The 24481-nt window shown below is 38.5% G+C and overlaps 1 protein-coding gene across 4 annotated transcripts in view; it reads right to left on the bottom strand.

Moving 5' to 3' along the window:
* Positions 1 to 550: 550 nt before the first annotated feature.
* PAGE2B (PAGE family member 2B) overlaps positions 551 to 24481 on the bottom strand; it is a 50936-nt gene continuing 27005 nt past the window's right edge. The window contains exons 1-5 of one of the 4 annotated variants that reach the window (XM_016947585.3): positions 4440 to 4547; positions 3430 to 3521; positions 2802 to 2910; positions 1929 to 2054; positions 551 to 672 (exon numbers count right to left, since the gene is read on the bottom strand). In XM_016947585.3, coding sequence (XP_016803074.1) covers positions 656 to 672; positions 1929 to 2054; positions 2802 to 2910; positions 3430 to 3513 — 336 coding nt within the window. In that variant the 5' untranslated portion in view covers positions 3514 to 3521; positions 4440 to 4547 and the 3' untranslated portion in view covers positions 551 to 655. Of the gene's footprint in view, positions 673 to 1928; positions 2055 to 2801; positions 2911 to 3429; positions 3536 to 4297; positions 4403 to 4439; positions 4548 to 24481 lie in introns of those variants that run through there. The other 3 variants (XM_016947586.4, XM_016947587.3, XM_024353330.3) reach the window with 3 other exon arrangements.

Genomic DNA, 24481 nt, shown 5'->3' with positions numbered 1-24481 from the left:
AAGAGTGAGGTGTAGAGCAGAAAGTTAATAGGAGAAACAAAGAGAACAGCTTTCTACTACAGAGAGGGGTCCCAGAAAAAACGGTTGCCATCGGGCAGTGAAAGGCAGTGGTTTTTATAGATGAGCTAGTGGGGAGGTAGTATCTGATCACCTACATAGGGTACAAACAACCAGTTAGGACCAGGTGTACCATCTGCATAGGGTGTGAATCTCTGGCAGCCCCCAACCTAATCTTTTATTATGCAGGCGGGTCCTCAGCCTGAGCTACTCCATGTTGCTCATTTCATTCTTACTGTGCACGTGCTAAAAACGAGGAGGTGGAAAGCCCATGGTGGACATGCCTGGCCCCAGGTGGCCTTTTCCATCTGTGCAGCTGTTGGCATCCCCCTATGAAAGCGTCCAGGTTCCTATCTATCTATGATAGAAAATCAATGTACCAACATTTTATCTCTATGTACCATCTCAAATACAGGATTTAAACTTTCAAAAAAGATACAATTCTCAAGAGTATTAAAGATCCAGAAATAAATTTAACAAAACTGTGCAAGGATTCTTTGCAGAAAACTTAAAACTTTATTAAGAGAATATTATCGGTCAAATTTCCAGATTAAGAATAACGTTCTTGGTTTCAGTCTTCATTTGTCTTGCTTGAAACCTATGGTTGCACATCACCTATAAAATAAATATTAAATTAGGGCCCGTTACTCAGCAGATTTTTATTCATATGACACTAGAGGTATACAACTACCGTTGTTGATGAACTAATATCAGAACCCTGAGGGTGAGTGACCCTTTAGCTTACAGCCAGTTAGCCTCTGAATAAACTCTGAAGGTAGACTTCCAGGCATATTAACAATATTTTTAATTCATGCCACTTTTTCTAGTAGAATAAGGAAACGAAGAGACTGTTCAAGTTCAGAATGAATTAAATCAAGTGAATCTATTTTGTATGTATAAGTGGAAAGCAAAAAAAAAACACATATACTTTCAATGAAAATTCAACGAAATAAAATCCTAAGGGAAAAAGATATTTTAAAGTATCATTTAAATAGTCTGATATGAAATGACACTCTGAATATAGAATATGCTTAGAACGGCCTAAGTGAAGGAAATAGAAAAGTCAGTATTACATTTGTTTTGTGTCTCTTGTGGAAAAGTGTAAAAACGTTACTTTGGACTAGTGTAGCCATCATGTAGTTGCTTTAAGTAGGGCGAACATTTGTCACTATTTTCACCGGTACTCCTGCCTCTTTACATGCCTAAAAGCAGTTCAGTTTATATGGTAAACTGAATACCCATGCTAGCTTTAAGCCATTAACATCACAGTTAACATCGAAATATAAACTAATGCTTATTATAAACATGTTACATATTTGTTAAAAACAGGCCTCTATAAAAATATTTGAAAATCATTGACTGTTGCTTAAATGACTTACATTCAAAAGTCAGAACACGTTTTCGTATCTTTTTTTAAAAATGACACATAAAACCGTATATATTTATCATGTATAACATGATGCTTTAAAATATATATACACATTGTGAAATGGCTACATCAAGCTAATTAATATATGCTTCACATAGCTGTGAAGACACTCGAAATCTACTGTCTTAGCATGTTTCATATCTTTCATATCGTAATCCAATTAGCTTTGACCCAATTTTTCTCCATCTCTGGAAGTCCTGGCCTCAAGTGATCTTTCTGTCTCGGCCTCCCAAAGTGCTGGAATTAACAGCATGAGCCACCACACCTGGCCCTCTATCTCTGATAGTGTGTAAGGCAGCCATCTGGGGCCTGAACTACCTTCAAAGAATCTTTAGACATGAGTATGATATTAAAGTAGTAGTAATTTTACCTCTGTGTCACGCACAATATAATATTGTGAAAACAGAAACCATATAGTTTGCATCTTAAATGAATAACAAACCTGCTTCCAGCACTTTAGTGGGATCAAAAGTGGGCAGAGTCCCCTCCCTGACATCAGGACCATCTCCAGGCTCATCCTCTATCTTAAGCAGAGCCAGTTCCTGTTGAAAAGCTTCCATGTCAGGCTCTTAAAAGATAAAAAGGTCATCAGTTTACAAATTAAAACATGAACTATGAACGAGGAAATGATAATATTTATTCCCTCATCATTATGAAGTAAAAACCTGTAGGCTAATTATTTCAGGAATCTGCTGCCAGGAAAACAGGAAAGCAGAGATGTTCAAACATTGCCCTTTCCTTTCCCAAGGCTGGCCCTAGACAACTTACTTGTCCCTTTTGTACTCATTTGTTCTTATTCTTATCACATTAAATCAGTGATTTGTTTGAGTCAATCTGAATAGACTATGAGCTTTAGGCAAAAATTTGGCACTGACTTCTCCAGCACTTAGTATATTACGTGGCATGAGGAAGCATTAATAAATGTGTGTTAAAAAGTTTCTTAAAAAATACATGAGATGTCCGCAGATGGCAGACTAGGAAACTGCAAGCTGCCATTCTTCCACAGAAACATAAAACAAAACAAAACAAAAAAAACAGAAAATGGCTGAACAAACCATACGGGAGCTGTGGAAAACACTCAAAGGTTTATGGCAACCATGCAAATACCCAATCAATAAAAAGCCTCCGTCAAAATGGTAGGAAAGTTTAGTGGCTTTTTATGTGTCCTTGTTCCACCCCTCTCCACAGCAGCAGTAGGAAATGTTTAAGATTCCTTCCTAATGTTTTCTGTCCTCCTGTAACTGGTATGTCATAAAACATAATGCATAAATATACCTCCGCCACCCATAAGCATTATTCTCCACTCTCCCTTCACCTTGAACGGCAGGTGCTCCTTCATTTTCAATCTCCCCACTAGGTGCAATACCCTGATTATCAGTTGGTGGTTGCTCTTCTTGACGTTTTTCCTCAGTGGGCTGCTGGACCTAAGGGTGTAAGTGTGTGTGTGAATAAAAAGTCAATAATATGAATACACAAATGCATATGTGCATCAAATCATAAATCTAAAGACATTTTTCCAACATATATATATACATATATGTATATACATACATGTATATATACATACATACATATGTATATACATACATGTATATATACATGCATACATACATACATATATACACACATACATACATACATACATATACATATATACATACATACATATGTACATATATACATACATACATATATACATATATATACATATATACATATACACACACACATATATATATATAGAGAGAGAGAGAGAGAGAAATATCCATATCCATACAGGTAACACCAGAATATAATATTCCTGAACCAACGTTTCCTTCATGAGATGCCATCATTATTTTTTATCAGCATGGAACACCTGTATCAGTGCGTGTACACTAGCTCAAAAATATTTCTTAAAATAAATTGTGTTAATAGGAAACATCAAATGTTAAAGGACTCACAATCACAGATCCAACTGGCTGGGAAGACTCTTGGTCATTTCCTCTTTCTGAGGATTGGGATCTTGTTCTCACATGCTCACTCATATTTCCCACTGAAAATAGAATACTGTTATTTGGAAAAAGTGTATAAGAACTTAGCTATATATATGAACATTCCATGGCAAAATGGTGATTTGTATTTTTTTAATTTTGAAAATATTTTCAACGTAATTCACAGAGCATTGATAAGTACCCACGCTTTCCAATCAAACTAAGGACAGATTTGTTTGTATCATAGTCGAAGAGGCATAGAAATCCCCTTAACGCCATAGCAAGACAGAGGACATTTCTGCGTTTTGGTTTCACAATTAGACTCTCCATCATGAAGACATTTGGGGGAAAAAAGGGCAGAGAATTGAAACTGAAATGACTACTGCTTTTGTCCCACTCTGATTTGCTAGGCCCGTTTCACCCCCACACCCCTCTCAAAATCAAGTCTTGTTGGAAAGCACAGCCTCGCCCATTCCTTCCATGGCGTCCATGGCGGAGGTGAGAAATTGTGAAACACAGTGAACGTTATGCTCCTCACGGGACACCTCTGCCAGGCATTCTACAGACCTCGGGGCCACAGTCACCAGCCCACAGCGTTCCCAGTTCCCAGGCCCCTTCCTTACTGACCACACGGTCCCTTCCCCGCGTCCCTACCGAGGAGTCTGGAAACTGTCCTCTCTCAGAGGGTTCCAGGAGTTTTCGAGACTCAGACACCTCTAACAGCACCCCCAGCACTCGCCCCATCTTCACGCGATCCCTCCCCTCTGCGGCCCACCTTCCTCCCTCGTCCCTCGTCCCAGCCCAGCCACGACGACAAGTCCCACGGTGGCATCCCGACCTGGGAGGGGCCGGACGACGACCGCGAGGCCCTTTTCCCTCGGAAGCCACGGACTGTGCCGCAGGACCTGTCCAAAGCCAGCTGGCTCCTCCACACATTCACCCACAACTAAATTCCCAGGAAGACCGCTCTGCGGACCTACCGGCTGAGTCTCGGTCAGTGACAAAGAATCAAGATGGCGGAAAGAATGAAGACACTCTCCTTGCAGAGCTGTGTGTGGACAGAAGGCGGGCAGCAAGGCGCATGCGCAACAACAGACACGTGTAGCAACAGACATGCGTAACAACAGACAAGTGCAGCAACAGGTCTGTGCAGCATGCACACTGACTGGGACATTCGCCTCGTGACTGATGTTTTCCTGCGTCTGTGGAGAACCTAAACCACCAGCGCTCCTGACAACGAAAATGAACTTGCAAAGCACTTTTCTTTTTCCCCCGCCCACCCTTTCTTTCACTTCCAGTGGCTTTGGAGAATATGAGCCACAGGTTACTCTAATAATGTGTTTCAGAAAACTTCACCATCATAGAAATAAATCTTAAATATTTTAATATCTGTTTTATATACGCTTCCATAAATCATTTTCTTGCCTCCTTCACGAGTTTGCTGTCATGCTTGCAATTGTCTTACCCATTCCAATATAAGACATTCATAGTTTTTGGTTGCATTATTGTACGTTCAAAATCTTTGATCCATCTGGACAAAATTAAAGTGGTAGGAACTCAACATTATTTGTTGAATCCCTGTTTCACCCACTGTTTTGAAATGGCTCTTTTATCATCACCTACATCCCCACTCAATTTTGTATGTAACTCTCTTCTTTTAATTTTCTTCCATTGAGTTGTTTATACCTGTACCACTACTACACTATTTTAATTGCTGTAGCTTAAATTATATTTGAAATGTGAAATAATGCTTGCCCTCCCTCATTGATTTCCCCTTTTCTATCAATTCTGACACGTTGGTCTTTCAGATGAACTTCAGAATCATTTGATCAGGTGCTAAAATATTCCTGTTGAGACACTAGTTATTATTTTTATATTACATGTTAACTCTGGGACAATAGCCATCTTTCTATTTTAGAATCTCTCTATCAAAAAAAAAAGCCACTCCTCAATTCCTCAAGTCTTTTAACATATCCCACACAATGATTGTGTTATTTGCTTCATATTAGTTCTTCACATTCAAATTAAATTTATTCATGGGCACTTTTATTTTTCCATTCCATTGCTGACACGTGTTTGCTTTTACTCCACTATGTTTTTCACACAAGTCAAACAATCTGTTTGGAAACCATGTGATTCTATACCTAGAAAATCCCAGAATCTCTGCCCAAAAGCTCCTTGATCTTATAAACAACTTCAGGAAAGCTTCAAGATACAAAATTAATGTACAAAAACCAGGAGTGTTTCTGTACACCAACTACCTTCAAGCACAGAGCCAAATCAGAAACACAATCCCATTCACAATTGCCACAAAAAGAATAAAATACCTAGGAATACAGCTAACTAGGGAGGAGAACAATCTCCACTATGAGAACTACAAAACACTGCCCAAAGAAATCAGAGATGACACAAATGGAAAAACATTCCATGCTCGTGAACAGGAAGAAGCAATATTTTCAAAATGGCCAAACTGACCAGGGCAATTTATAGATTCAGTGATGTTGCTATTAAACTACCAATGACATTCTTCACGGAATTAGAAGAAAACTATTTTAAAATTCATATGGGATGGTTGCGGGGATCTGATAAGATGGCGTAATAGGAAAAGCTTTGGTCTGCAACTCCCAGTGAGACCAACACAGAAGGCAAGCGCTTTCTGCATTTCCAACTGAGGTACCCAGTTCATCTTATTGGGACTGGTTAGGCAGTGGGTGCAGCCCATGGAGGGTGAGCAAAAGCAGGGTGGGGCATCGCCTACCCGTGAAGTGTAAGGAGTTAGGAATCTCCATCCCCCAGCCAAGGGAAGCTGTCAGGTACTGTACTATCTGGCCCAGATACTACGCTTCTCCCACAGTTTTTGCAATCTGCAGACCAAGAGATTCCCTCTTGTGCCAACATCAGCAGGGCCCTGGGTTTCAAGCACAAAACTGGGCAGTTGTTCGGGCAGACACTGAGCTAGTTGCAGGAGTTTTATGTTTTTTTGGTACCCCAGTAGCACCTGGAACCTTGTGTGACACAACTGTTCACTCTCCTGGAAAGGGAGCTGAATCCGGGGAACCAGGTGGTCTTGCTCATCAGGTCGCAGTCCTATGGAGCCCAGCAAGCTAAGAATCACTGGCTTGAAATTCTCATTGCCAGCCCAGCAGTCTGATATCTACCTGGGACTATCGGAGCTTGGTGGGAGGAGGGGCATCCACTATTACTGAGGCTTGAGAAGGTGGTTTTCCCCTGACAGTGTTAAGGAGGCCTGGAAGCTCGGAATGGGTGAAACTCATCACAGCTTGGCAAAGTGGCTGTGGCCAGATTGCTTCTCTAGATTCCTCCTCACTGGGCAGGGCATCTCTGAAGGAAAGGCAGAGGCCCAGTCAGGGGCATATAGATAAAACTGCCATCTCCCTGGGATAGAGCAACTGGGGGAAGAGGTGGCTGTGGGTGCAGCTGCAGTGTACTTAAATGTTCCTGCCCGCCGTCTCTGAAGAGACGATAGATCCTGACAAGGAGGTTTCTCCCAGCACAGTGCTTGAGCTCTGGTAAGGGACAGACTGCCTCCTCAAGTGGGTCCCTGACCCCTGTGCCTCCTGACTTGGAGAGACCTCCCAGCAGGGGTCCACAGACACCTCATACAGGACAGCTCTGGCTGGCATCAGGCCAGTGCCCCTCTGGGACAAAGCTTCCAGAGGAAGAAGCAGGAAGCAATCTTTGCTGTTCTGCAGCATCCACTGGTGATGCCCAGGCGAACAGGGTATGGAGTGGACCTCCAGCAAACTGCAGCAGACCTGAAGAAGATGGGCCTGGCTGTTAGAAGAAAAACTAACAAACAGAAAGCAATAACATCAACATCAACAAAAAGGACCCCCAGACGGAAACCACATCCAAAGATCATCAGCCTCTAAGATCAAAGGTAGATAAATCCATGAAGATGAGGAAAAACCAGTGCAAAAATCCGGAAAATTCCAAATGATCGCAACTTCTCCTCCAAATGATGCCTCTTCTCCTCCAAATGATTGCAACTCCTCTCCAGCAAGGGCACAAAACTGGACAGAGAATGAGTTTGACAAACTGACAGAAGTAGGCTTCAGAATGTGGGTAACAACAAACTCTTCTGAGCTAAGGAGCATGTTCTAACCCAATGCAAGGAAGCTAAGAACCTTGACAAAAGGTTACAGGAACTGCGAACTAGAAGAACCCATTTTAGGGAAGAACATAAATGACCTGAGAGAGCGGAAAAACAGAGGACTACATCTTCATGAAGCATACATAAGAATTAATACCTGAATCGATGAAGTGATTGAAGTGATTGAATCAGAGATTGAAGATCAACTCAGTGAAATAAAGCGAGAAAACAAGGTTAGAGAAAAAAGAGAGAAAAGAAATGAACAAGGCCTCCAAGAAGTATAAGACTATGTGAAAAGACCAAATCTATGTTTGATCAGTGTACGTGAAAGTAACAGGGAGAATGGAATCATGTTGGAAAACACTCTTCAGGATAATATTCAGGAGAACTTCCCCAACCTAGCAAGGCAAGCCAACATTCAAATTCAGGAAATACAGAGGACACCACAAAGATACTCCTCGAGAAGAGCAACTCCAAGACACACAATTGTCAGATTCACCAAGGTTGAAATGCAGGAAAAAATGTTAAGGTCAGCCAGAGAGAAAGGTCAGGTTACCCACAAAGGGAAGCCCATCAGACTAACAGTGGATCTCTCAGCAGAAACCCTATAAGCCAGAAGAGAGTGGGGGCCAATATTCAACATTCTTAAAGAAAAGAATTTTCAAGCCAGAATTTCATACCCAGCCAAACGAAGCCTCATAAGAGAAGGAGAAACGAAATCCTTTACAGACAAGCAAATGCCGAGAGATTTTGTCACCACCAGGCCTTCCCTAAAAGAGCTCCTGAAGGAAGCACTAAACATGGAAAGGAACAACCGGTACCAGCTACTGCAAAAAAAAAACAACAACAAAAAAAAACTAATCGTAAAGACCAACAACGCTATGAAGAAACTGCATAAACTAATGGGCAAAATAACTAGCTAGCATAATAATGGCAGGATCAAATGCACGTATAACAATATTGACCTTAAATGTAAATGGGCTAAATGCTGCAATTAAAAGACACAGACTGGCAAATTGGATAAAGAGTCAAGACCCATCAGTGTGCTGTGTTCAGGGGACCCATCTCACGTGCAAAGACACACATAGGCTCAAAATAAAGGGATGGAGGAATATTTACCAAGCAAATGGAGAGCAAAAAAAGGCAGGGGTTGCAATCCTAGTCTCTGATAAAACAGACTTCAAACCAACAAAGATCAAAAGAGACAAAGAAGGGCATTACATAATGCTAAAGGGATCAATGCAACAAGAAAAGCTAACTATTCTAAATATATATGCACCCAATACAGAAGCACCCAGATCCATAAAGCAAGTTCTTAGAGACCTACAAAGAGACTTAGACTCCCACACAATAATAATGGGAGACTTTAACACCCCACTGTCAATATTGGACAGATCAAGGAGACAGAAAATTAACAAGGATATCCAGGACTTTAACTCAGCTCTGGACCAAGCAGACCTAACAGACATCTACAGAACTCTCCACCCCAAATCAACAGAATATACATTCTTCTCAGCACCACATCACACTTATTCTAAAATTGACCACATAATTGGAAGTAAAACACTCCTCAGCAAATGCAAAAGAACAGATATAACAAACAGTCTCTCAGACCACAGTGCAATCAAATTAGAACTCAGGATTAAGAAACTCACTCAAAACCTCACAACTACATGGAAACTGAACAAGCTGCTCCTGAATGACTACTGGGTACATAATGAAATGAAGGCAGAAATAAAAATGTTCTTTGAAACCAATGAGAACAAAGACACAACATACCAGATTACTGGGACACATTTAAAGCAGTGTGTAGAGAAAAATTTATAGCAGTAATTGCCCACAAGAGAAAGCAGGAAACATCTAAAGTCAACATCCTAACATCACAATTAAAAGAACTAGAGAAGCAAGAGCAAACACATTCAAAAGCTAGCAGAAGACAGAAATAGCTAAGATCAGAGCAGAACTGAAGGAGATACAAACACGAAAAACCCTTAAAAAAAATAAATCCTGAGCTGGCTTCTTGAAAAAATCAATAAAATATATAGACCACCAGCCAGACTGATAAAGAAGAAAAGAGAGAAGAATCAAATAGATGCAATAAAAAATGACAAAGGGGATATCACCACCGATCCCACAGAAATACAAACTACCATCAGTGAATACTATAAACACCTCTACGCAAATAAACTAGAAAATCTAGAAGAAACGGATAAATTCCTGGACACATACACCCTCCCAAGACTAAACCAGGAAGAGGTAGAATCCCTGAATAGACCAATAACAGGCTCTGAAATTGAGGCAGCAATTAATAGCCTACCAACCAAAAAAGTCCAGGACCAGATGGATTCACAGCCGAATTCTACCAGAGGTACAAAGAGGAGCTGGTACCATTCCTTCTGAAACTACTCCAAATAATAGAAAAAGAGGGTATCCTCCCTAACTCATTTTATGAGGCCAGCATCATCCTGATACCAAAGCCTGGCAGAGAAACAAAAAAAAAAAAAAGAGAGAATTTTAGATCAATATCCCTGATGAACATTGATCCAAAAATCCTCAATAAAATGCTGGCAAACCAAATCCAGCAGCACATCAAAAAGCTCATCCAGCACGATCAAGTTGGCTTCATCCCTGGGATGCAAGGCTAGTTCAACATATGCAAATCAATAAACGTAATCCATCACATAAACAGAAGCAATGACAAAAACCACATGATTATCTCAGTAGATGCAGAAAAGGCCTTTGACAAAATTCAACAGCCCTGCATGCTAAAAACTCTCAATAAACTAGGCATAGAAGGAAGGTATCTCAAAATAATAACAGCTGTTCATGGCAAACCTACAGCCAATATCATACTGAATGGGCAAAAACTGGAAGCATTCCCTTTGAAAACTGGCACAAGACAAGGATGCCCTCTCTCATCACTCCTATTCAACATAGTATTGGAAGTTCTGGCCAGGGCAATCAGGTAAGAGAGAGAAATAAAGGGTATGCAGGTAGGAAAAGAGGAAGTCAAATTATCTCTCTTTGCAGATGACATGATTGGACATTTAGAAAACCCCATCATCTCAGCCCAAAATCTCCTTAAGCTGATAAGCAACTTCAGCAAAGTCTCAGGATATAAAATCAATGTGCAAAAATCACAAGCATTCCTATACACCAATAACAGACAAACAGAGAGCCAAATCATGGGTGAATTCCCATTCACCATTGCTACTAAGAGAATAAAATACCTAGGAATCCAACTTACAAGGGATGTGAAGGACCTCTTCAAGAAGAACTACAAACCACTGCTCAATGAAATAAGAGAGGACACAAACAAATGGAAAAACATTCCATGCTCATGGATAGGAAGAATCAATATTGTCAAAATGGCCATACTGCCCAAAGTAATTTATAGATTTAATGCTATCCCGATCAAGCTACCACTGACTTTCTTCACAGAATTGGAAAAAACTACTTTAAATTTCGTATGGAACCAAAAAAGAGCCCTCATAGCCAAGACAATCCTAAGCAGAAAGAACAAAGCTGGAGACATCATGCTACCTGACTTCAAACTGTACTACAAGGTACAGTAACAAAAACAGCATGGTACCGGTACCAAAACAGATATATAGACCAATGCAACAGAACAGAGGCCTCAGAAATAATGCCACATATCTACAACCATCTGATCTTTCACAAACCTGACAAAAACAAGCAATGGGGAAAGGATTCCCTATTTAATAAATGGTGTTTGGAAAACTGGCTAGCCGCTGAAACTGGATCCCTTCCTTACACCTTATACAACTCAAGATGGATTAAAGACTTAAACGTAAGACCTAAAACCATAAAAACCCTAGAAGAAAGCCTAGGCAATACCATTCAGGACATTGGCATGGGCAAAGACTTCATGACTAAAACATCAAAAGCAATGGCAACAAAAGCCAAAATAGACAAATGGAATCTGATTAAACTAAAGAGCTTCTGCACAGCAAAAGAAACTGTCATCAGAGTGAACAGGCAACCTACAGAATGGGAGAAAAATTTTGCAATCTATCCATCTGACAAAGGGCTAATATCCAGACTCTACAGAGAACTTAAACAGATTTATAAGGAAAAAAGAAACAAACAAACCCACCCAAAAGTGAGCGAAGGATATGATCAGACACTTCTCAAAAGAAGACATTTATGCAGCCAACAAACGTATGAAAAGAAGTTCATCATCACTGGTCATTAGAAATGCAAATCAAAACCACAATGAGATACCATTTCATGCCAGTTAGCATGGTGATCATTAAAAACTCAAGAAACAACAGATGCTGGAGAGGATGTGGAGAAATAGGAATGCTTTTACACTGTTGGTGGGAATGTAAATTAGTTCAACCACTGTGGAAGACAGTGTGGTGATTCCTCAAGGTCCTAGAGCTAGAAGTACCATTTGACCCAGCAATCTTATTACTGGGTATATACCCAAAGGATTATAAATCATTCTACTATAAAGACACATGCACACATATGTTTATTGCAGCACTGTTCACAATAGCAAAGACTTGGAACTAGCCCAAATTCCCATCAGTGATAGACTGGATAAAGAAAATGTGGCACATATACACCATGGAATACTATGCTGCCATAAAAAAGGATGAGTTCATGTCCTTTCCAGGGACATTGATGATGCTGAAAACCATCATTCTCAGCAAACTAACACAAGGACACAAACAAACACTGCATGTTCTCACTTATAAGTGGGAGTTGAACAATGAGAACACATGGACACAGGGAGGGGAACATCACACACCGGGGCCTGTCAGGGGTGGGGGGCTAGGGGAGTGATAGCATTAGGAGAAATGCCTAATGTAGATGATGGGTTGATGGGTACAGCAAACCACCATGGCACGTGTATACCTATGTAACAAACATACATATTCTGCACGCATACCCCAGAACTTAAAGTATAATAAAAACAAAGCATAATAGAACCTAAAAAAAAGGAAGAAAGAATTAGTCAGCTTGAAAATAGGTTATTTGAAAATACACCATCAGAGGAGGCAAAAAAAATTTTAAGCATGCCTAAAAGATTTAGAAAATAGTCTCAAAAGAGCAAATCTAAGAGTTATTGACCTTAAAGAAGAGGTAAAGAAAGTGATAAATATGAAAAGCATATTAAAAGGGATAATATCAAAGAACTTCCCAAACCTAGAGAAAGATATCAACATTCAAGTACAAGAAGGTTATAGAACACCAAGCAGATTTAACCCAAAGAAGAGTACCTCAAGGCATTTAATAATCAAACTTCCAAAGGTCAAGGAAAAATAACAGGTCTTAAAAGCAGCAAGAGAAAAGAAACAAATAACACACAATGGAGCTCCAATACATCTGGCAGCAGACCTTTCAGAGGAAACCTTACAGGCCAGGATAGAGTGGCATGATATATTTAAAGTGCTGAAGGAAAAAAATTTTTTATCCTGGAAGAGTATATCTGGTGAAAATATCATTCAAGCATGAATGAGAAAGACCTTCCCAGACAAACAAACGCTGAGGGATTTCATCAACTCCAGACATGTCCTACAAGAAATCCTAAAGGGCATTCTTCAATATGAAAGAAAAGGATGTTAATCAGCAATAAGAAATCATCTGAGGCTGGGCATGGTGGCTCACACCTGTAATCCCAGCACTTTGGGAGGCCGAGGTGGGTGGATCACCTGAGGTCAGGAGTTTGAGACCAGCCTGACCAACAAGGTGGAACTCTGTCTTTACTAAAAATACAAAAATTAGCTGCACGTGGTGGCACACGCCTGTAATCCCAGATACTTGGGAGGCTGAGGCAGGACAATTGCTTGAATCTGGGAGGTGGAGGTTGCAGTGAGCCGAGATCATGCCATTGCACTCCAGCCTGGGCAACAAGAGTGAAACTCTGTCTCAAAAAGAAAAAGAAAAAAGAAAAAAAAGAAAGAAAGAAAAAAGAAATCATCTGAAGGTACAGAACTCACTGGTAATAAGCATACAGAAAAACACAAAATGTAACACTGTAGTTGTGGTGTGTAAACTACTCTTATCTTCAGTAGAAAGACTAAATGATAAACCAATCAAAAATAATAACTCCACCAACTTTTCAAAACAGAAACAGTAAAATAAAACATAAAGATAAACTACAAAGAGTTACAAAGTGATGGGATGAAGTTAAAGTGTACATTGTTTATTAGTTTTCCTTGTACATGTTTGTTGGGTTTTTTATGCAATCAGTGGTAAGTTGTCAACAGTTTAAAATAATTGTTATAAGATAGTATTTGCAAACCTCATGATAGCCTCAAATTGAAAAACATATAATGGATACACAAAAAATAAAAAGGAAAAATTAAAGCATACCACCACAGAAAATCACCTTCACTAAGAGGAAAACAGGAAGGTACAAAAGAAGAAAGAGAAGACACACAAAACAACCAGAAAACCAAAAACAAAATGGCAGGAGTAAGACCTTACTTATCAATAATAACATTGAATGTAAATGAACCAAACTTTCTAATCAAAAGGCACAGAGTGGTTGAAAGAATGAAAAAACAAGACCCAATGATCTGGTGCCCACTTTACCTATAAAGACACACGTAAAGTGAAAATAATGGGATGGGAAAAGATATTCTATGCCAATGGAAACCAAAAAAGAGCAGGAGTAGCTATCTTAATATCGTACAAAATACATTTCAAGACAAAGACTATGAGAAGAGACAAAGAAGGTCACTATATAATGCTAAAGGAGTCAATTAAGCAATAGGATATAGCAATTATAAATATATATGCACCCAACACAGGAGCACCCAGATATATAAAGCAAATATTGTTAGCGCTAAAGAAAGAGATAGACCACAATACAATAATAGCTGGAAACTTCAACACCCTATTTTCAGCATTGGACAGATCTCCTGGACAGAAAATCAGCAAAGATACATCAGCTTTAATCTGCACTATGGACCAAGTGGACCTAACAGATATTTACAGAACATTTTATCCAACAGCTGCAGAATACACATTTTTTTTTCCTTAGCGCATGGATCATTCTCAAGGATAGACCATATGTTAGGCCACAAAAGAAGTCTTCAAACACGCAAAAAATTGAAATAATATCAAGCATCTTCTCTGACCAAAATGGAATAAAACTAGAAATCAATAGCAACAGGAACTTTGGAAACTATAGAAGTACATGGAAATCAAACAATATGCTTCTGAATGACCAGTGGGTCAATGAAGAAATTAAGAAGAAAATTGATAAATGTCTTGAAACAAATGATAATGTAAACACAGCACGCCAAAACCTATGGCATACAGCAAAAGAAGTACCAAGAGGGAAGTTTATAACTGTAAGTGCCTATATCAAAAAACAACAAATACATCGAATAAAAAAAAACCAACATTGCATCCAAAAGTACTAGAAAAGCAAGAGTAAACCTAACCAAAAATTAGAAGAAAAGAAATAATAAAGATCAGAGGAGAAATAAATGAATTTAAAATGAAGAAAATATACAAAAGATCAATGAAACAGAAAGTTGGTTTTTGAAGAGATAAACAAAATGGACAAACCTTTAGCCAGACTAACAAAAAAAGAGACAAGACCCAAATAAGTAAAATCAGAGACGAAAAGGGAGACATTACAACTGATACTACAGAAATTCAACGGATCGTTAGTGAATACTATGAGCAACTATATGCCAATATTTTGGAAAATCTAGAAGAAATGGAAAAATTCCTAGACACATTCATTCTGCCAAGATTGAACCATGAAGAAATCCAAAACCTGAACAAACCAATAACAAGGAAGGAGATCCATAATGAAAAGTCTCCCAGCAAAGGAAACTCAGGATCCAATGGCTACACTGCTGAATTCTACCAAGCTGTTAAAGAAGAACTAATACTAAACCTACTCAAACTATTCCAAAAAATAGAGGAGAGAATACTTCTAAACTCATTCTACAAGGACAATATTACCCTGATACCAAAACCAGACAAAGACACATCACAAAAAGGAAACTATAGGCCAATATCACTGATGAATATTGATATAAAAATCCTCAACAAAATATTAGCAAACCAAATGCAACAACACATTAAAAAAAATTCATTCATCATGACCAAGTGGGATTTAACCCAGGGATGCAAGGATGGTTCAACATATACAAATCAATTAATGTGATAAATCATATCAACAGAATGAAGGCCAAAAACCATATGATCATTTCAATTGATGCTGAAAAAGCATTTGGTAAAATTCAACATCCCTTCATGATAAAAACCCTCAAAAAACTGGATATAGAAGGAACATATCACAAGATAATAAAACTATACACAACAGGTCCATAGCTAGTATCATATTGAATGGGGAAAAACTGAAATCCTTTCCTCTAAGAACTGGAACAAGGATTCTCATTTTCACCACTGTTATTCAACATAGTACTGGAAGTCCTACCTAGAGCAATCAGACAAGAGAGAAATAAAGGACCTCTAAAAGGGGAAGGAAGGAGTCGAATCATCCTTGTTTGCAGAGATGTGATTTTATGTTTGGAAAAACCTAAAGGCTCCACGAGAAAACTAATAAACTGATAAACAAATTCAGGAAAATTTCAGGATAAAAAATCAACATACAAAAATCATAGCATTTCTATATGCTAACAGCGAACAATCAGAAAAAGAAATTTTAAAAAGTAATCCCATTTACAATATACACAAAATACAATACTAGGAATTTGCTTAACCAAAGAAGTAAAAGATCTCTACAATAAAAACTATAAAACATTGATGCAAGAAATTAAATGTTAATGGATTGGGAAAATCAATATTTTTAAATGTCCATACCCAAAACAATCTACAGATTTGATGCAATCCCTATCAAAATACCAATGATATTCTTCATATAAATAGAAAAAAACTCTAAAATTTATATGGAACCACAAAAGACACAGAATAGCCAAAGCTATACTGAGCAAAAAGAACAAACATGGAAGAATCATATTACCTGACTTTAAATTATACTACAGAGCTATAGTAACCAAAACAACACAGTACTGGCATAAAAACAGACACACAGACCAATGGAACAGTATAGAAAACCCAGAGATAAATTCACACATCTACAGCAAACTCACTTTTGACTAAGTTCTCAAGAACATACACTAGGGAAAGGACAGTCTCTTTAATACATAGTGCTGTGAAAACTGGATATCCACATGCAAAAGAATGAAACTACACCCCTATCTCTCACCATATATAAAAATCAAATCAAAATGTATTAAAGACTTAAATTATAAGACCTCAGACTATGAAACCATCAAAGGAAAACATTGGGGAACCTCTCTAGGACACTGGACTGCACAAAGATTTCGTGAGCAATATCCCACAAGCACAGGCAACCAAAGCAAAAATGGACAAATTGAATTACATCAAGTTTAAAAGCTTCTGCACAGCAAAGGAAACAATCAGCAAAGTGAAGCGGCAACCCACATAATGGGACAAACATTTGCAAATTACCCATCTGACAAGGAATTAATAATCAGAATACATAAGGAGCTCAAAGAACTCTATAGGAAAAAAATCTAATCGTCTCATTTAAAAATGGGCAAAAGACCTGAATGGACATTTCTCAAAAGAAGACATACAAATAGCAAACAGGTATATGAAAAGATGCTCAATATAATTGATCATCAGAGAAATGCATATTAAAGCTACAATGAGATATCTTCTCAACCCAGTTAAAATGGCTTTTACCTGAAAGTCAGGCAATGATAAATGCTAGTGAGGATGTGGAGAAAAGGGAACTCCCCTGCACTGTTGGTGGCTATGTAAATTAGTACAACCATTATGGAGAACAGTTTGGAGGTTCCTCAAGAAAACTAAAAATAGAGCTACCATACGATTCAGCAATCCTATTCCCAGGTATATACCCAAAAGAAAGAAAATCAGGATAACGAAGAGATATGTGCATTCCCATGTTTACAGCAGCACTATTCTCAATATCCAAGATTTGGAAGCAACCTAAGTGTCCATCAACATATGAATGGATAAGGAAAACGTGGTACTTATACACAATGGAGTACTATTCAGCCATAAAACGAATGAGATCCAGTCATTTGCAGCAACATGGATGGAACTGGAGGTCATTATGTTAAGTGAAATAAGCCAGTTACAGAAAGACAAACTTCACATGGTCTCACTTATTTGTGACAGCTAAAAATTAAAATAATTGAACTCATGGAGATAGAGTAGAAGGGTGGTAACCAGAGGCTGAGAAGTGTAGTGGTGAAGTGGCAGGGAACTGGGGATGGTTAATGGGCGCAAAAATATAGTTAGAAAGAATGAATAAGACCTAATATTTGCTAGCACAACAGGGTGACTACAGTCAATAATAATTTAATCATACATTTTAAAATAACTAAAAGAGTATAATTAGATTGTTTGTAACACAAAGGATAAATGCTTGAAGTGATGGATACCCCATTTACCCTGATGTGATTATTACACTTTGCATGCCTGTAACGAAATATCTCATGTAACCCACAAATACATATACCTACTATATACTCACAAAATTAAAAATAAAAAATATTTAAAAAGAAGAGAACAATGGGCACTAGGGTCTGTTTGAGAGTAGAGAGCAGGAGGAGGGTGAGGATTGAAAAACTACCTATCAGGTACTATGCTGATTACCTGGGTGACAAAATTATCTGTACGCCAACCCCTACGACGCATAACTTACCCATGTAACAAACCTACAAATGTACCCCTTGAACCTGAAATAGAAGTTGCAAAGAATAAGAAAAGAGAAACAGGTGTTACAAATCACTATTTTAAAAGAAATCATATGAAAATAAAGTAGCTCATTCCTTTATTCTTCTTTCTCTTATACATTATATTGTGATTTTATAGAATAATTGGAGCCCACTGGACTTTCACTAGCAGTTACCCTCTGTACACCCTTACCATCCCACAGTTCCTCTCTTTCAAATAAGAAGACCATGTGATTTACTAAATAATTTTAAAGTAATAATATAATATTTTGAGATGTTAATTTACATTTCTTTTTCTGTCTGAGTTTCCTTGTGTTCATTGCCTCCCTACTCCCAACAGTTGAACAGTAGTGATATATTTCTACATGTCTTAGCCTAGTCAGGAATAAATAGACACACTTTTCAATTTGGTTATTGAAAACTTACTGAAAATATAATTTACTAAAACAAAAAAAAATACACACAAAAAAACCAGAGATCAACTTAAAATGGATTAATGACTTAAATATAAGACCTAAAACTGTAAAAGTACTGGAAGAAAACATAGAGGAAAGCTTATTAGCATCTGTCCTGGCAAAGATTTTTGGGATATTACCCCAAAAGCATAGGCAACAAAAGCAAAAATAGACAAATGGATTGCATCAAAGTAAAAAGCTTTTGCATGGAAAAAGAAACAATCGAGTGAAGATGCAACCTGCACAATGAGAGAAAATATTTGCAAACTACATATCTGATAACGGGTTAATATCCAAAATATATAAGGAAATCAGACAACTCAATAGCAAGAAAATAAATAACCTGATTTAAAAATGGGCAAAGGACCTGAATAGATATTTTTCCAAAGGAGACATCCAAATTGCTGACAGTTACATAAAAATGTGCTCAATATCACTAATCATCAGAGAAACACAAATTAAAGCCACAATGATATATCACCTCACACCCATTAGAATATCTACCATCATTAAAAAACAAAAGATATCAAGTGTTGGGGGGATATTGAGCACTATTAGTGGGAATGTAAACCAGTTCAGCTATTATGAAAAACAGTAAGGAGATTCCTCAAAAAATTAAAAATAGAGTTATTGTATGATTCAGCCATTTCACTTTTAGCTATATACCCAAAGGAAGTAAAGTCACTATGTCAAAGACATACCTGCACTTCCATGTTCATTGCAGTATTATTCACAATAGCCAAGATATGGAATCAGCCTAAGTGTCCATCAATGAATCAATAGATAGGGAAAATGTGGAGTATACACACACAGAGACGGGCACACACAATGGAATACTATTCAGCTTTAAGAAGGAAGAAAATCCTTTCATTTGCAACAATCCACATAAACCTGGAGGACATTATGCTAAGCGAAGTAAACCAGACACAGAAAGGCAAATGCTGCATGATCTCATTTATATGTGGACTCTAAAAAAATCTAATTGATAGAAACTGAGAGTAGAATGGTGGTTACCAGGGGTTGGCAGGAGGTTGTAGGAAATGGGGAAATGTTGGTCAAAGGGTTCAAAGTTTCAGTTAGGAAGGAGAAATAAGTTATAGAGCTCTATTGTACAGTATGGTGACTGATTATAGCAAATTATAATGTATCATATACTTGAAATTGCTAAAGAAGTAGATTTTAAATGTTCTTACTGCAATAGATATTATATGAGGCAATGGCTACATTAGTTAGCTTGATTTAATCATTCCACACTGTACACATATGTCAAAACATCAAGTTACACCTCATATATATATAATTTGTATTTTTCAATTAAAAATTAATTAGCTAATTAATTAATTGAAGTGCTACTTGAGAAGCTGTAACTTCTATTACTCCAGAATATGACTGTAATTGGATATCAAGCCTATAAAGATGTGATTAAGTAAAAATGAAACCTTTAGGTGGCCCTAATCCAATCTAACTGATGCTTTTATAAGAAGAGGAAATTTGTATGCACAGAGAAACAGCAGGGGTGCATAGGTATAGAAGAAAGACTATGTAAGGACACAGTGAGAAGGTGACTATCTGAAAGCCAAAGAGAGAGAGACCTCAGAAGAAACTAAGCCTATATATACCTCGATCTTGGACTTCCAGGCTCCAGAACTGTGAGAAAATGAATGTCTGTTGTTTAAGCCACCCATTCTGTGGTATTTTGTTATTGCAGCACTAGCAAACTAATATACCATGCTAATGTCCCACGCTAATTTCATCAGATTTAGCTTCTCAATCCTGAAGGCATTCAATATTTCTCCTTTTTTTTTGTGAAGAGAGGACTGAATGGAGAAATGAGTGCTCAATTAGTGGGTGGAGGGCAGTTAATTTATATATATATAATGGTCCTTTTTGAGGAAGAATTGAGATATGTCAGGGTCTCCCTGGTGTTTCAGGAAATGTTTGTGCATAGCATCAATAAAATTTTCGAAGACTAACACTCCAGACTGTTCTCCGGTTTTACTACATAAGGGAGGCAGAAAAACACAGTCCTCAGAAACAGGAAGACCTGGGTTTGGGCCCTTCTCATCTCCAAGTACCTCAACTGTAAATTCAAGATAGTAATAGTATCTACATCAAAGTGTTTGTAGGAAGGGTTAAACGAAGTATTGCATGGAAAGCAAGCCTAGCCTGTGAGAATTAATTTCCTTATCAGAAGTTTCTCTAAACTACAAAGGGCTATGGCAACTAAAAGTGACAGAAAGATCTCAGTACCAATAACATTTCTGTTCACCCTGCTATCCACAAGGAATTAGCCTCATACAATTTAAAAAATGGCATGTGAAAGGTTCAATGACTGCACCAAAACCCAACTTATTGCTTGTATGTAATACTCAGATAAAATAATGCAAATTATATCACACCTAGTAGTGCTCAATAAATATTGGTGCTTGTCAATTCTTATCACTCTACCTTTATGCCCCATCTACAAACACACACACACACACACACACACACACACACACACACACACACACACACCACTACTCAAATACAAGTTTTTTGTTTTTTAGGGAAAGTTTTCCAGTCGTAGAAGAGAGTACACACAGATATGAACACCCCCGACACTTTTTACTCCATAATTAAACTTTAAATGCAGGTTCACATTAACTTCTAAGGTCTCAGTGGAGATCAATTATTACAACCCAGTTGACATCAGCATAAATATTCTGAAATCATATGGGAGTATACAAGCAGAGGATGATTTTTATTAAAATGCAACAATAGAGACTGCATCAGAAAGCAGTTGCCACAGAGCAGAATGTATTTTCCCATCAGAAAAATATTATGGCCAGTGGTAGGCTATCTGTTTCATTTCTCTATAATCAAAAAGATTAACAGAAATATTCAACTGCATATCTTAAAAAATACAGATACAAGTCTAAAACCCGTCATACAGCAGTGAAATGGAAAAAATGGCTACAACTGTCAAGAGAGTGCAATCCACATGTGTTACACTAGGGGCAGCAGCGTATAAGGAATGGTGATGTATTCTAATTGCATTTTCGTAGAACTCTTTGATACTGGACCCAAAACAAATACATATTAATTAGACATTGAAAGACCAGTACTTTGGTTAGATTTTCTGGGATTTTTAGGTGGAATTCTAGGGAAAGATTTTGATGGTTGAGGTTTATCTCTCTGTTGCTTTTAAAGCTAGGTGAATTGATGCTTCCTTTTTCCCTTAGTTTCTTTCCCTGTAACTGACAGAGCCATGTACAGAGGCAATATCATTAGGACTCCATCATACTCAGACATAAGGCATGTTGGGAGACTGACAGCATGGGGCCAGCAGAGAGAATGGAAGGCGGCAGGGGCAGGATTCAAGGCCATTCCATAGACTGATTCTCAACTAAACATTTAGGAAAAGCTATTCATCTTTGTGGATTTATATATCTATGTACAATAATTATAAGGATGAATAAATCTTTGCTTATTTGGCTAATACCCATCCTCCATACAGTCTTGCATTTTGAGTAGCAATTTTGCTTTTATCTCACAAGCTCGTAAATCAAGCATACTCAGCTTCAGTTTCCCTGGTAACCGACCTCTGCTTCCTGTCTAGACTTCTGGTCATGAGAGGAGAGAAAAGGAAAAACACAAAACGGGGGAGGAAGGGCTAGAAAATGTTATACCTTATCCCCTCTCCCCTTTCCCACCACAGTCTATTTCTCTACCACTACAGCCATCCCCCACCAGAAATGAACAAAGTCTGTTGGTGAAGTTGAGTAAAATTAATCCCACCTGTGTATGCTCCTACCCCCTTGTCTTCCTTCCTCTCTGCATCAGTTTGGTACTAACTAGTCAATTCAGCCATATGCGAGTAAATATAAGGTTATCTTGACAAGAGATCCAGAGACTGAGAATCTTCGGCAGAACAGGTATCTTTCTTTGTACCTCATCCTGCCTCTCTCTGTTTCTAGAATACAGTGGTTTTATTATTAATCATAGGCAAAAGGCTCCATCTTTTCTTGCTCTCCTGCCTCTACCCTATTGAAATAAATGAGGACAGGGAAGAAATTCACTACTACAAGGAAGAAATCTGGCACTACTTCTAGAATCCATAGTGGCAGGTATTCCAAAACTCAGGCTCTCGGGCACTGCAGCTGCTGCCTCCACATTGCACTCTGAAGGGAGGCTTTCTTGCTGGAACCCTTCCCCATCTTCTTCAGTCCAGTATTGTGTTCTTACTTTAAATCACCCCCAGGCCATCACTCCAATCCCCAACCTCCACCAGGAACCCTCCCACAATTGCCCACTCTGTGACCCTTATCCCATCTTAAGGGGCTTTCTAGAAATCCAACTCTAAGATAAGCCCCATATTTGTCCCTCAGATGGGCTCTCTGCAACTATCTGGCTTGCCTCAAGATTCTCCATTGCTGTAGTCTAATCCTTGGTTGCTACAAAGTTCAAGGAAATACTTGGGTCCTCTTTTCTTTGGCCTAAAAGACTCCTACCTCTTCTACTGACCTGGACTTCAGGGTTTCCATGTTCTCTCCCATTCCTCTCTTATCCTTTCTCTCCCACCACTCTCCCAACCTCAGGACCACAGGGCCTTGGGGGAAATGTAGAAGAAGGATATTGCTACTAATATCTTCTCTGTGGAAAACAGAGTAATTGAAAGGAGGGGACTCGTGGGTAAATTTTGAGGAAAGAGCTTGAAGAGCTAAGGATATGCCCCCCAACTTCCTCTGCACTCCCAAATGATCGAGGTGTCTCTACTCATACTCATCCACACCTGCTCTCTCTTTCAGAGGCCCAGCTATCCACATTACTACACTGGTACTGGAACCCTGCAGCGCACTCCACATCAGCTAACATCACTCATATCCACAGATTAAAAACAACGAACTTCTCCTAAATTATCTTGAGGTAAAGCTGAAGTTTTTTTTTTTTTTTTGGCTCCCATGACTGCATTTCTAGTTTCCAAAGACCTTTTCCCATATAAGAAATACAAAGACAGTTAGAAAGTCAAACAAATAGAAAGGATTTAATGAAGGATTGTGGGAAATAGAAAACAACCCAGGAATAAAGTTTACTGGATGCCAGGCAATTCAGCAACAATAGTCTTCAGAAACTGAGGTAGAAGACACTGCCAGGGCAAGCAATGAGGAAGAAGGTGATAGAGTAGAAGAAGACGGAAAAAGCAAAAGAAAGAATGAAAAAGCAGTCTCAAAAGAAAAAATAAAGTCATACACTTCAAAGAAGCCCTCTAAACATTTCCAGAAATCTCCTGGAGATGAAGATGACAAAGAATGCAAAGAAGAGATAAAAGCAGATCTGAAGATGGAAATGCCTGCAATGACACAAGAAACACAGCTTCAAACTTGCAGAAAACCAGTGAAGGGACCTACCTACCATAATCAATGCTGCATATTAAAAGAAATCATAAGAAAATTAAATGTTTGGTTGTCTTATGTTTATATATATATACTTTTTTTTTTTTCTGAGGCGGAGTCTTACTCTGTCGCCCAGGCTGGAGTGTAGTGGCATGATCTCGGCTCACTGCAACCTTCACCTCCCCCGTTCAAAAGATTCTCCTGCCTCAGCCTCCGAGTAGCTGGGACTACAGGTATGCAGCACCATGCCCGGCTAATTTTTGTATTTTTAGTAGGTATGAGGTTTTGTCATGTTGACCAGGCTGGTCTCGAACTCCTGACCTCAGGCAA

This window comes from Pan troglodytes, chromosome X, assembly GCF_028858775.2.
Source record: "Pan troglodytes isolate AG18354 chromosome X, NHGRI_mPanTro3-v2.0_pri, whole genome shotgun sequence".
Taxonomy (NCBI): Eukaryota; Metazoa; Chordata; class Mammalia; order Primates; family Hominidae; genus Pan; species Pan troglodytes.
This window is presented reverse-complemented; position numbering and strand designations above follow the sequence as displayed.